Source organism: Nanorana parkeri, unplaced genomic scaffold (genome assembly GCF_000935625.1).
Source record: "Nanorana parkeri isolate BGI_ZX_2015 unplaced genomic scaffold, ASM93562v1 scaffold216, whole genome shotgun sequence".
Taxonomy (NCBI): domain Eukaryota; kingdom Metazoa; phylum Chordata; class Amphibia; order Anura; family Dicroglossidae; genus Nanorana; species Nanorana parkeri.
The window spans coordinates 1,225,532-1,240,391 of record NW_017306484.1 but is presented as its reverse complement, the minus strand read 5'-3'; the positions used below and the strand labels follow the sequence as shown (position 1 = coordinate 1,240,391).

Sequence of the window (14,860 nt, the reverse complement as noted above, 5' to 3'; positions counted from 1 at the left end):
GGAGTTAATTATGGCTGATTAGGGTAAACTAAGGGTTTATAAGGGGCTACATAGGAACACATTCTATCAATTTTTTTTCTTGTAAGATGGTTTATTGACATCATATTCAGACAGAAGCTGATTCCTTTCATCTGCAGATGAGATACAAAAGTAACAATGTTTTTCACAGCTGCAGCTCTTACAGCGACTATATCAACACAGCAACTCCCGGCTGTCATCTTGACAGCCAGGAATTGCCAGCAAGTGCGAGGGAAGAAGCTACAGTAGAGCACTTTTTTTTTTTTAGGTTTGGGTGTGTCCGGCCTTAGATGGGGGATACAAGGATATGTGATTGGGAGTATACGAAGAAAATAGAGTGGAGAACAAGGACAGGGTGTACTACAAACTCCCTGTGGGCATCAGTGAAGTTATTTGGGGTGTCTGTACTACGCCCAGTGTCCACAACTGGTTAACAAGGAAAATTTTTTAATGAATACACTCTTGGGGCTCTATTTATAAATCTTCCAGCCAGCTATGCATATCCTGGGCCTAGGGTGTCAATGCTCATTCACTGTACTGTATCTATAGAGGAGCAGTGTTGTCAAAAGCTGCTCTTCTGATTATGAAAAAAAAGAAAATGAATGCAGCTGCCACAGCCTTACCCTCCTATGGGCATCTTCAATAAGTGAGTGTACAAACTTCTAGATCGATATGGTGATTAGGAGTGGGATAGAACGTATTGAAGATGCCCATAGGATGAACCTCTTCAATAGACTGCCATAATTTTACTTGCTTGTGTCACCTCTGCAGCCTGCCTTCTGAACTCAACGTCCATACAATGTAACATTATCACTGCTTGCTGGAAGCAATGCATGGTGGGATATGTAGTCTTGCAAAATGGAGATTGCATTACATGAAGCAGCAGGGAAAGAGATACAAAGCACACTTGGGAATCCAGGAAGTTGATGGAAGTGATGGGCAGATGGAAGGCAGCACTTACTACGTAGAAGGGATTTTTTTCAAGTAAGCTTTGATTGTATTACCAGAAACAACTTTACTATGTATTCCTATTACAATGCTGATGTCATAACACGAGAGGATATGCTGGGACTCTACATCTCCTTTAAGTGTGGACTTGTATGTAGATTTTGTTCAGCACCATGGACAGGGTTGGGGCACAGAAGACCCTGTTACTGGGCTCAGCACTCGCCATTCTATCTATCCTTGCAGCGGTCCCATCCATTCTCCTGTTTTACATCGACTTCCACAACCCCGCGTTCACACCGCCATGAATCTCATTACACATACTGCTCACACAAACCTTGTACCTTATGGATTTCCTGCCAGATGGACACTATAAAAATCTTTTACTAAATACTGTGTAAACTGCGGCTATCAGATAGTGTCACAAAAGAACTCTCACTCCGAGCTCCGGCTCAGAATTAATTGTATCCCTTTGATCTTTTGTACTTGCGGTTTGATAACTGACCCATATGCGTCTTTTCTCATGGATAGGACGGACTTTACCTGTAATCACTCCTCTCTCTTACTAGACTGATCCACAGTAACTGTATTGTACTTTTCATAGGAACAGCACAGAAAGCTGAAAATATAACTCAGCAAGTCACACAATCATATGATGAAATAAACTCACCAGCAGAGGTTTAGGTGTCATTAAAATCTGCACGTCAAAATATAGATATATACAAAATGGAGGTCAAAGGTGGGAATTATGGGACTTTTCAGGCGATGTTCAGTACACGTTGGGACAATTTATCAAAATCGGAGCAGGCAAAAACTGGTTGCCATGCACATCTGCTCCAGTTTTTGTTCTCTCTCTCTCCATCCCCCCCGCCCCCCAAAGTTTTGAGCAGTTTTCAACTTTTCCTGTAAAAGACCCGATTGGCTCCAACCTGTCTGGGTTCTAGCTGAACCCATTTAGAAATCCAGGTTGAGCGAACGTCCAAGCAAATTGAACCTAGGGCCGTCGGTGTCCTAGCAACCACTAGTGTCAGTGGTTGCTAGGACACCGACGGTCCTGGGTGCAGTTTGTTTGGATGGTCACTCAGCCGGGGTTTCTAACTGGATTCAGAGACCATCCAAGTCCAATGACACTGTGGGCAAAATTGGTTGCTAGGACGCTAGCCGCTGCCCTGCACTGCGTCATTAGTTGCTAGGACTCAGGTGGACACATTATAACAACCAATGGCGCGTGGGGCAATCGTCGGTGTTCTAGCAACCAATGACGCTTTGCATCCTGCACAGCTTTATTGGTTGGCTGGTGGCTGAGCCACACAGCATTATGAGTTGCTAGGACGCAGATGGGTGCACCATAACAACCAGTGATGCTGTGGGAATATAAAACGAAAAGGCTGATGAGCACAACTAACTAGGTGCGTGCTACTAAACTTGGTAGGCTAATAATAAACACTCATATAGGTGGTGACTTACTTTCCAGTTGGAGTGTCAGCAGGTATGTCTGAAGTGGATTGGCATCCAGGGTCTTTCTGTTCCAATGACGAAAGGTGATGCTGTGGGGCCACCGGCAACCAATGGAACTGTGCATCCCACAAAGCATCATTGGTTGACTAGTGGCTGAGCCACACAGCATTATGAGTTGCTAGGATGTAGACAGATGAGCCCTAAACAACCGATGACACTGTGGGCCCTCCAGTGTCTTATCAAACAATGATACTGTGCGACCCAGTACAGCATCATTGGTTGACTGGTGGCTAAGCTGCACAGTGTTGTTAGTTGCTAGGATACATACAGACACACCATAACAACCAATAATGCTGTGCTACCACCAGTGTCTTAGCAACCAGCATCATTGGTACCCAGGACACAAATGGAGGTTCGTCAGGCGAGCAAACTGCCTAAATAATTTACCCGTTCACCGAACTGCGAACAGCTTGGGTTCAGGTCAAACTTATGGTCATCCAAAACCCGAAGCTCATCGTCATATTAATGATGCATAGGAAGACTCAGAATGGGCAGTGTCCACCTCAACTGTTCCACAAAATGCTGAGATTTGCTTTTAACTTCAGCTGCCTGTTTCTCCAGATCTGCTGATTGGTTTTCCCTTTGTCTTCCATGTCTGCAGTCCAGAGCTCTGTTTTCCCGAGATGCCTGTTGGCTCAGATTTATCATTACTTCCTGTCACAGTGACAACAGTTTCACCAGACAGGAAGGGATGGAAAATCTGCAATACGGGCACAGACAGCAAGACAAACATGACAGGGGTTCTATCAAAAAAAAAGATCTTGATTGGAAATATTCACTCACTTCCTGTCTGGTAAAAGTTGTCATTGGGACAGGAAGGCAGGGAGATATTCCCTCATTTCCTATTTGGGGAAAGTTGGCATTCAGACATTAAAGGCATCAGACATTAAAGGATCTGCATTAGTTTCTGCACACGCAGTGCAGTGGGTTGTGTCGCTTTTCTTGCCGCGTTTTTGATGCGTTCTGGGCTGTTTTTGGTTTAAAAAAATATATCTATTTTTTAGTTTAGAATGGGCTTTCAATGCGTTCCAGGGCGTTTGCATGCGTTTTTGAGTTACAGAGCGTTCCAGAGCAGGTAAAATAGGGCTTGCTGCAGTTTTTTTTACATGCTCTGTAACTGAATGCTGCGGTGTAAACTAGAGCCCAAAATACCATTGGAATACATCGGACGCAGTTTTGCTTCGGTCTGTAACTGCTCTGCTCCTGGAACGCGCTTGGTGTGAACAAGGCCTAAGGCAGGGAGAAATTCCCTCACTTCCTATTTGGTGAAAGATGGCATTCAGACATTAAGGCAGGGAGATATTCCCTCACTTCCTGTCTGGTGACAGTTGTAATGGGGACAGGAAGGCAGGGAGATATTCCCTCACTTCCTGTCTGGTAAAAGTTGTCATCGGGAGAGAAAGGCAGAAAAATATTCCCTCACTTCCTGTCTGGTAAAAGTTGTCATTGGGACAGGAAGGCATGGAGATATTCCCTCACTTCCTATTTGGTAAATGTTGGCATTCAGACTTAAAAGCAGGGAAATATTCCCTCACTTCCTGCCTGGTAAAAGTTGTCATCGGGACAGAAAGGCAGATAAATATTCCCTCACTTCCTGTCTGGTAAAAGTTGTCATTGGGACAGGAAGGCATGGAGATATTCCCTCACTTCCTATTTGGTAAATGTTGGCATTCAGACTTAAAAGCAGGGAAATATTCCCTCACTTCCTGTCTGGTAAAAGTTGTCATTGGGGCAGGAAGGCAGGGAAATATTTCCTCACTTCCTGTCTGGTAAAAGTTGTCATTGGGGCAGGAAGGCAGGGAGATATTCCCTCACTTCCTATTTGGGCGAAAGTTGGCATTTAGACATTAAGGCAGATAAATATTCCCTCACTTCCTGTTCGCTGAGAATTGTCATTCAGACAGGAAGTGAGGTTAAAAGCCCGCCAGGGGTTTTAATCCTTCCCTTCTCAATCCAAACCTAAGAAAAAGTTTTTGGCTGGAGATTCCCCTTAAGTATCCCTTTAATCGCTAATCTTGTTCTCTGGCAGTGAATCCTTCGCCGCACGATATATTTATTTATTCCTCAATTAATAGAGGCACTTTGTTCCGAGGAAATCATTTATAAAGAGCAAAACGACGTGTTTATAAATAATAAAAGCTGAAAAACAAATTTGCCTGTCACTTTGAATAAGGACGCCGGCAATTTTCGGATATAAAACACCCGACTACTCGTATGTTAGAAATATCCATTCACTTGGCAAGCTAATGACATCATCTTTGTCATTCTCTGTCAGCTCGTGAATGCATGAATTATTAATTGCGTCTATGTCAACATAAGAACAGTACAAATATGACTTTATTATACGAATTTCAATGGAGAGACAGACTGCCGCGTTTCAATCACCGCACGCTTCTAGGGCGCGGTATTTACAGAATTTGCAAGCGGCCCCGATAGAATTTCTTACATTCCAATAATTTAGCATAATTTCCAAAGAACAACGCGACAGTCTGAGGCGGTTCCCTCAGACGGCATCTCATTGGGTGACGTGGTGGAGGAGGCACACCTTCCACCCTTTTTCTGGACAGGGTGTCCCAGGTCACTAGCAACCTCTGATGCTCTGGCCGGCATCCTGACCAGCTCCTGGCAACCAGTGACATAATTGAGCTGGGCGGCATGCCAGCACCCTGGCGCCAGAGGTACCACCATCAACCATCCCCCCCTCCCATAACGTGCACCACCAGCACTCTTCTTCTTCACATACAAACCTCCTCGGAACGTGCACCACCAGCACTCTTCATCCTTACCCATCCACATACCCACCACCTCGGAATGTGCACCAGCAGCACTCTTCTTCTTCACCCATCCACATACCCCCCAGGACCATGCACCACCAGCACTCTTCTTCTTCATTCACATACCCACCTCCTCGGAACGTGCACCACCAGCAGTCTTCTCCTTCACCCATCCACATACCCCCCAGGACCATGCACCACCAGCACTCTTCTTCTTCATTCACATACCCACCTCCTCGGAAACGTGCACCACCAGCACTCTTCTTCTTCACCCATCCACATACCCCCCTCCCCGGAACGTGCAAAACCTGCACTCTTCTTCTTCACACACTCACATACTCATTGGTTTGAAGCCTTCTTCAAAACAATGACTTCGGGGCTAATAAAATGTAAAGTGGGCTATTACAGCGCAGAGACAAAGTAAGAAATAAACCAAACCACTAACTACCGTGTTTCTCCGAAAATGAGACCTACCCCGGAAGTAAGACCTAGCACTGTTTTTCAAGAATCCTATAATATAAGACCTACCCCGAAAATAAGACCTAGTTTGGTGGTAGCATGTGAGGGGGAATTTGAAGAGCAGAAGGGATGGTATCAGCCTGCAGGGACATACTGTATTAATGTCACCTACAATACAGGAGTTCTAGCACAGCACTGTGCTGGAACTCCTGTGACAGCTGAGAGGGGAAGAGCTCACAGCTCTCCCCTCTCACTGTGTGCACGGAGTGGCAGGGGTACTTTTAACCCTGCCGCTCTGCTCACCGCTCTCCATCCTGAAGACGGCGGCGGAGAGGACTGATCCGGGTGGACGCAGCATGGAGAGAGGTAAGTGCAGGGGAAGGAGGGGGGCGGCGGGGGGAGGACGGACCGGCAGTCTAATTACAAGTGATCTTGGCGAAATCGCAGAGATTACTTGTAAAGAAACAGGTGATTTCCCCGTTCTACATTTAGCACTGCTTGTGCAAAGTGGAGCTAAATGTAGACAACAAATTACCGCCCGGCGCCCGGAACTCCATGTTCCGAGCGTCGGGTGACTTCAAAAATGTGCCGCCCCTCTGCTCAGTGTGCCGCCCCGAGGCCGGGCCTCGGTGGCCTTGCCGGGAATCCGGCCCTGACTGTAAGTGTACCGGTAAATGGTACCGTACTTTACCGCGCTGTCCACTGTCTGATGTCCCCACTGCGGCACCGCTGGTACCGCTGTCCCTGATGGCAAAGGAAGCTGGCGCTGTAGAAAGCAATGCTGCGGAGGGAGTGGAGCCGCATTAGCCGATACTTCCTCCATAGCGCTGGTTACTGTGACAGGGGGAGTGATATACCAGACGCACTCCGCCTGTGAAAGTGAAAGAAAGGGATCTGCAATACCGATACTGACCATTTTGTTGCACATAAAAAAGAAAGAAATAAGACAACCCCTGAAAATAAGACCAGGTGTGTTTTTTTGGGGGGCAAGAAAATATAATACAGTGTTTTATTTTCAGGGAAACACGCTATAGGCAATCTCCGGGTTACGGACGTCCGACTTGCGGGCAATCCGTACTTATGAACGTGCTCCACAGTACTCCTAAATGTACCAGAGGCCGCCGGTACATTTAGGAGAACTGTGGCTGCAGCGGCCTGTGTCCCTTCAAATCCCCGCTGTTCTCCCCGCCTGTGTTGGCAGAGGCAGTGGGGACACAGACCGCTGCATTGCTCCGCTGCCCCCGTGCCTCCGCTGCTGTCTTCTTCTGGTCCGTCGGCTTCTCCGTTCCCCCGTCCGGCCGCGGCTCCTCTGCCCCGCCACCCTGCCTCATCTTCATCTGCAGGCTGGGAGCCATACCCAGCCTGCTATTGGATATAGTAAAATGAAATAGCCAATAGCATGCTGGCTATTGCACCCGCCCAATGCCTGCTGTCAATCAGCATTGAAGAACCTGATAGAGAACTTTCTCCTTCAGGCCCTTCCTCTGCTGACTGACAGCAGGCAGTGGGCAGATGCAAAAGCCAGCCTGCTATTGGCTATTGCAAACGTGGCCCTTCCCTATGCTATCCAAAACTAAAAAATGTTTTTTTGGCTGGAGTTACACTTAAAAAATGTACCTGTTCCGACTTACATACAAATTCAACTTAAGTACAAACCTAAAGTCCCTATCTTGTATGTAACCCTGGGGACTGCCTGTACTTGAAGAATACTTTTCCTTCATTGGCTCGAGTCACCACCCAAACTGACTACTCTCTGCCAGGGCCCCTGAGGGCCACCAGCTGAGAAGCATTGATTTAAAGGTTCGTCTATTGTTCAGCTGTACATAGTGCAATGCCTATTACAGAATGTAACAATAAGTACAGTACATTCCATTCCTCACTGAGTTCTATCTCTTGTACAGTTTGATGATGTTCCCGGAGTTTCCTCCCCTCTGTCCTCTAGCAATGAACACAGAGGCGAGGCTCCAGGAGATGGAGAACAGTAGGCTTTCCCGTCCTCCGGGCATAATGCCCTTGAACATAACATTCACAGCAGCACAGATAGAAACTTCCAGAGAGCGGAACGTGCGCCCGGCCTCACACGGCCAATTAAAAAGCGTATGTGTTGTGCGGCTTGTGTCTGCAAAGGAGGAAGCAAGAAATGTTTATTCTCTCTGAGCGGTTTGGATGATACAGAAGAGGGGACTCGGAAGCCAAAGGGCAAGTTCAGTGCAGAATAGAACGGCTTCTTTCTGATTGGACTTCTGATTCTCTGTAAAACCTTTTGTTGTTTTTTTTTTTCTTCTTTGTAGTCGGCCGTGTGTGTGGCGCGTTACGGGAATGAATGAGACTCCGGATGTTGCAATTATTTTACTAAGGGCCTGTTCACATGATATCAGGTCCTGATCAGGTGCGGATCTGCAGACTGATGCAGTGCGTTTTTGACGCGTTTGCGTTTCCTGACCGTTTCCGGACCATTTCCTGACCGTACAAAATGTGACATGCAGTATTTTTCTGTCGTAACCTGAACGGACTGCGCACGTGAGAACTGTAGCCCATAAAACACATAGGGATACATTGGGATGCATTTTGAGTGCAGCAGCGTACGGATCCGGTCAGCACACAAAACGGACGTCGTGTGAACAGGCCCTAAAGGGGTCTCAACTCTGCCTCCTGACACAGAACCAAACTGAGCCTCAGCTTCTGTGTGCTTAAAGGGGAAGTCTGCTTTGAATATACTGTGGTTAGAGGTGCGCCGAAATGGAAATTTCAAAACCGAAATTTTAAAAATTGTCTGGCCGAAACTGAAAATGTTTTTTTAGCGATCACTGACTGCTTGTACCAGCTCTCCATCCTGACAGCTGTCACAGGAGGCTGAGCGAGCGGTGCGGGAGGAGACTGGCCGATATATCGGTGCATCCCTAATTGTGTTGAAGCAGTGGTCTCTCTGCAGAGGTCTGACACACCACTTGCTGAGTCAGAGCTACTGCCAGTCCCTTGCCAGCATGCTGCAGAAAAGGACCCTTGCTCTCTGTGTGGAAGCAGTGATCTCTCTGTAGAGGTCTGATACACCCTCAGCAGGGAGCTTGAGAGTTGCTGATTGGAGAACTCTAGCTCTGACTCAGCAGGGTGTGTGCCAGACTTCTGCAGAGAGACCACTGATTCCACACAGAGAGCAAGGGTCTGCCTGCCAGGATGCTGTAGAGAAAGGCACTTGCTATATGTGTAGAAAGCAGTGATCTCTCTGTAGAGGTCTGATACACCCTCAGCAGGGAGCTTGGAATTTGCTGATTTGAAACCTCTGGCTCTAACTCTGCAGTGAACATGTTACACCTCTGCAGGGAGACCACTGCTTCCACACAGAGAGCAAGGGTCCATCTCTGCAGCATGCTGCCAGCAGACAGGCTGTTCTACTCAGGCTGTGGAAGCAATGCTCTCTCTGCAGAGGTCTGATACACCCTCTGTGATTCAGAGCAAGTGCTCGCCAATCAGCAGGGAGCATGCTTTTTGCTGATTGGAGAACTTTAGCTCTGATTCAACAGGTGACATGTCAGACCTCTGCAGAGAAACCACTGCTTCCACACAGTAAGCAAGGGTCCTTCTCTACAGCATGCTGCCAGCAGACAGGCTTTTCTATTCAGGCTGCGGAAGCAGTGATCTCTCTTCAAAGGTCCGATACACCCTCTATGAGTCAGAGCTAAGGCTTTCAAATCAGCAGGGAGCATGCACTCAACAGGGATTGTTTGGAAGTGGAAAGAGAACGCTGTGTTCAGCAGGGATCATGTCCGATCTCTGCGGACAGACCACTGCTTTCATACAGAGAGCATGGATCCTTCCCTGCAGCATGCTGCCAACAGACAGGCTTTTCTACTCAGGCTGTGGAAGCAATGATCTCTCTGCAGAGGTCTGATACACCCTCTATGATTCAGAACCAGCGCTCGCCAATCAGCTGGGAACATGCACTTTGCCGATTGGAGAACTCTAACTTGGACCCAGCAGGGATCATTTAGAAGTGGAAAGAGAGTACTGTTTTCAGCAGGGATCATGTCAGACTCCTGCAGAGAGACCACTGCTTCCACACAGAGAGCAAGGGTTCTTCTCTGCAGCACGCTGGCGGGGGACATGCTTTTCTACTCAGGCTGTGGAAGCAATGATCTCTCTGCAGAGGTCTGACACACCCTTTAAGATTCAGAACCAGCGCTGGCCAATCAGCTGGGAACATGCACTTTGCCAATTGGAGAACTCTAACTTGGACACAGCAGGGATCATTTAGAAGTGGAAAGAGAGTACTGTTTTCAGCAGGTGTCAGACTCCTGCAGAGAGACCACTGCTCCCACACACCAGAGCAAGGGTCCTTCTCTGCAGCACGCTGGCGGGGGACAGGCTTTTCTACTCAGGCTGTGGCTGCTTTCTTAAGTAAATGAACTGTAAGACTTTTGTTTTTGCTGCACCCGGAATGTATTCAGCTGATATGAACTGAAAGATAAGTCAGGCTTTTATTCTTTCCCCCTCTCTGCCCAAAACTAAAGCACTGCAAGGGCGCGCAGAGTGAAGGAAGATGACAAGTATAGCCATGCCCCAATTTCTCACGTCTCTTGCCGGTGTCCCGTCCCGGGATCTCAGATAAACTCCGTCATCTCTTGTGGTAATAAATTACTTATTGAAAGTTTCTTTTACAAGTCTGGAGAGGAGGAGTCAGGGTGTCAAACAAAGAGGGGAAAACACACACACACACACACACACACATACGAGAAGAGGTGGGAAGACAATATTTATAAAAGACAAGCGACTAAGAAATATGAGGATCGGGGAAAACTTCCTGGCTGATAGAAGTTTCCTGACCGAGCAGCGACTTCTTTTAGACTATGGAAAGAGCCGGGCACCCTGCGGCTGCGCTGTATTTAGGATTGGGGACCCTCTTCTCCGGATTAGCCGCGCACAAAATAATTAAGAACAAGGTGAAGATGGAAAACGCTTCCTTGTGCACCCTGCCGGCTTTGCTCCTGCTGGGAGCGTTCTGTTACTTCGTCTTTCCAGTCAAGCTGGGAGCGAGCGTCTTCTTCTTGGCGTGCGCGCTGTACTATGTCACGCTACCAGTCAGACGGATGCTGTCCGCGGAAGGCAAGACGGTCCTCATAACAGGTAAGAGCCGGCGGAGTTAACCGCGTCCTGTCGAAAATGGATTTGCGGTGATTTAAAGGGCCACCCTGCACAATTCAAATCGTTTTCAGAAAGGAAGAATGACATAGTTACATAGTTAGTCAGGTTGAAAAAAGAAACAAGTCAATCGAGTTCAACCAAACAAGAGTCTGTGATGAATATTCACTTAGAATTGTGTGAAAGTTTCAGAGGATCGGAACTGAAGGCTCCGCGCCACGCGAGATTTAACCACTTGCTGCCCGGAGCAATTTCTTACATTTGCACACACGATGATCAAATCTGAATCATAGGCTAGAAAACAGCTTCAGACCCCCAAACAATTATATATTTTCTGAAAGCAGTGGTCCTGTAGAATAAAAAGATGCTGGTTGCAATTTTTTATGTTGCACGGTATTTGCGCAAATGTTTATCATACCAGTATTTTAGGATATAATACACTAAAATGAAATGTAGTGCACAGAAACAGAATACAATACCCAGTTTTTTGGTAAAATATAAAAGTCGGGGTCACGCCGGGTAAATAGACACCAAACATGTCAAGCCTTAAAATTGTGTGCGTTCGTGAAACAGCCAAAAACGGCAATAACCAAAATTTCCCATAGGCGACGCTTTAAACGCTTTTACGGCTCATCAGTTTAGTGCTAACAGTGATTGATGGGCCTAGAATTATTGCTCTCACTCCGACGCTCGTGACGATATGTAACATGTGTGGGGCAATTTTTGTTTTTGCACGTAGGAGCATCCGACGCGTGTTTGCGTTGTATGTGCGTGCACGTGGGGGGCGGGGGACTGTAAAAAAATGTCTTCATTTTTTTTTAAATCTGTTACTTTAATTTTTACAATTTTTTTTTGTACACTCAACTTTATTGCTATCACATAAGGGGCTAACAAGCCCCCTATGTAATAGCAAATATGATGTGACAGGTCCTCTTTATGGAGACATCAGAGGTCTTTCAGACCCCTAATGTCACCTAGGGACCCCAAAGAAGCTGATGAAGCAGAGATCTGCTTCATCAGCTTCTTCTTATGGCTCTAGGAGCCGGAGACTGTGCCCAGTGACACTGGAAGTGATGTAATGCACATCACTTCCGGGTCCAGTGATCGGAGGAGAGATCAGTGGCTGGCAGGCTACTGATCTCCCTCCGATCCATGCCGGTCCCAGGCTCTCAGGGGGGACAGCGGAGCCCGGGATGCTGATGGCGGCGGAGGGACACACACACACGACGCAGCACCATACAAGCGATCCGGTGACTGTACAGACGCCGGATCGCTTGTATTTAAACAGCAGCAGCCGTGTTCTTGGTATAACCACTTCCAGCAGATGATGTGTATTTACGTGAACCCGCTGGAAGTGGTTAAAGGTGCACTTCACAAATTTTAAAATGAAAACACTGGCCAAATGAAATCTTAACCCTTGCAGTGGGGCTACTTCTGCACTGCAAGGGTTACGTGCTCATTTTGCCTACAGAGCTAAAATAACAGAGATATACTCACCCAAACTCCAATCCTGGCTGGCTCCTAGATCAGCCCCTTGAGCCTCACTCCCCTACAGCGATGGTATGTCTCCTGGCATCCTTACGTCCTATACACCGTGATGACTCGCATGACCTTAGACCGCCGGAGTGACGCTGATAGGGCTGGTCTAGGAGCCAGCCAGGATTGCCATTCGGGTGAATATATCTCTTATTTTAGCCCCCTAGACAACGAGCAGTATGGGGAGAGCCCCACTGCAAGGGTTCATAAAAAGTTACCCCCAGTTCTTCTTTAACCTCTTGGAAACAAGTGTCTCATTTCCATGCTGTTGAAGGAGTTTTCCACAAAGGGTTAAATCTCACATCCAGAAATGAATCTCCACATCTGTATTGAAAACCTCTACTGACAGAACTAGGCAGGCTCTGGCTGAAAATCCTAACTCTCTGGCTGTCATGTTGATCCAGCAGCTTCAGCGCTTCCATAGTCACTGGCTCGGAAGCAGTAAAGCAGTCAGTAGTTCTCCGTTCACTGGCTGCATGCTTATTCCGACACGTTGATGTCTGTTCTCATCTATAATGGCAGCTATTATGAAGCAGAAAAAAAATCTTGTGATCTATTTCCAATCTCCCTAAATTCCCCAGTGACACATAAATAGGAGGTTCAAGTTACCTTCCGCCCGCAGCATTGGAGTGAGCGTGATGCATCTCATTAGGAGGAAGACTTACATGATTACTATGCTGTCTGCAAACACAGACATTGTATTACACAATCTGAAAATAAATGAGTAAATTACACGTGAGATTGTAGTCCATCCCGGGAGCGAGCTTGGAGCGGTGACTACAACACACACAGGGACCATGTGGAACAAAAGTAGCCCCCCTCCAGAAGGAAGGACAGTGTCAGCACCAATTCAGAGATGATTGGAGGATCTACAGCCGAGTGATACACAAATAGGATACATCTTTCTTTATAGTTAAAGTGACACTAAACTCAGGAGTTAAAAATACATTCAAGTACCTTTAAATCAGTGGTGTCACACGGGGGGTGTGGCCCACACTCGGGTGTCACCATTGTAGGGGTGACACCAAAATGACTGACAGTCATTTTGGTGTCACCCTTTTCTAAAAAGTCGGGCAGTTGGTCACTGACCGAGAGCCCGACAGTGTCAGGAGAGAGGAGGGGACCAGGCGGCATACCTCATCCTGCCGGGTGAACGCCTCCTCCTCTCTCTGCTGGCGTCCATCACCAAGATTGCGGCTGGTAGGCATCAATCAGATGGTCGCGCATGTGCGTGGTTACGCCACGCGCACGTGCGCTGACAACACGATGAGGTGACACCCGGCCTCGGGGCGCCCCTGCCTTAAATATTAACAAAAATAAATCCTATGTGTGTATCACTCGGCTGTAGATCCTCCAATCATCTCTGAATTGGTGCTGACACTGTCCTTCCTTCTGGAGGGTGGCTACTTGTGTTCCTCATGGTCCCTGTGTGTGTTGTAAAGTAGTCACCGCTCCAAGCTCCCTCCTGTGATGTTTCGTTTACCAATTTGTATTGAGATTGTACTCCATCACGGGAGTGAGCTTGGAGCGGTGACTACTTTACAACACACACAGGGACCATGAGGAACACAAGTAGCCACCCTCCAGAAGGAAGGACAGTGTCAGCACCAATTCAGAGATGATTGGAGGATCTACAGCCGAGTGATACACAAAATAAGATACATTGTTGTTAATATTTAAGGTACCTCAATGTATTTTTAACTCCTGAGTTTAGTGTCACTTTAACTATTAAGAAAGACGAGATCACTCGGCTGAAGATTCTCAAATCATCTCTGAATTGGTGCCGACACTGTCCTTCCTTCTGGAGGTATTTTTAAGGTTGAACTCCGGAGTTTAGTGTCACTTTAAAGTCTTTTTAAAATGACATGTTGTCCATCTAAGATTACTCTGTCCACATGGTGACAATGCCACTATGCAAATTTACAGCACAACAAACACTGTTGTTATCCTGTTTCCTGGAAGTGGAAAAATAACAGATGCAAAGTCAGGATCAGCATGTAATAAAACTATGTTACAGGGGAGACTCAAAAAATCAAACCTGCTGTGTTAATGTCAGTGACAGACTGCAACATATATGTCATTTTTGATATTTTGCCCAATGTTCCACTTTAACTGAATGCTTCTGCCACTTCTATATAACACTGTCTAAAGTCCAACTACATTATTACCTAGATAAGACATTTTCTTGTACCATGTTTATTTACAATATTGATTTATAGTTGGTATCATGAATTTTTAAGATATTTAATTGTAAGAATTCTATTGGTTTAGTTATTTATGTTTTTATTTAAAAAAAAAACAAGAAACAATTGGTCACTGTTTAACTAGCTTTAGCAGGAGATTTCCCACCTCCGCAAAACAAAATGCAATAAATACTAAATATCTGCACTGATTGGCTGTAATATCAAAGTGAGATTATAATAGTTTTGGACCCATTTTCTTTTAACAATTTTATGTTGGTATTTACCTTAGAT

At 46.5% G+C, this 14,860-nt stretch overlaps 1 protein-coding gene across 1 annotated transcript in view; it reads left to right on the top strand.

Moving 5' to 3' along the window:
- The first annotated feature begins 10,436 nt into the window (after window positions 1-10,436).
- The window catches only part of HSD17B2 (hydroxysteroid 17-beta dehydrogenase 2), a 33,419-nt gene continuing 28,995 nt past the window's right edge, over window positions 10,437-14,860 (top strand). The window contains exon 1 of the mRNA XM_018555881.1: window positions 10,437-10,835. Coding sequence (XP_018411383.1) covers window positions 10,559-10,835 — 277 coding nt within the window. The 5' untranslated portion in view covers window positions 10,437-10,558. The remainder of the gene's footprint in view (window positions 10,836-14,860) is intronic.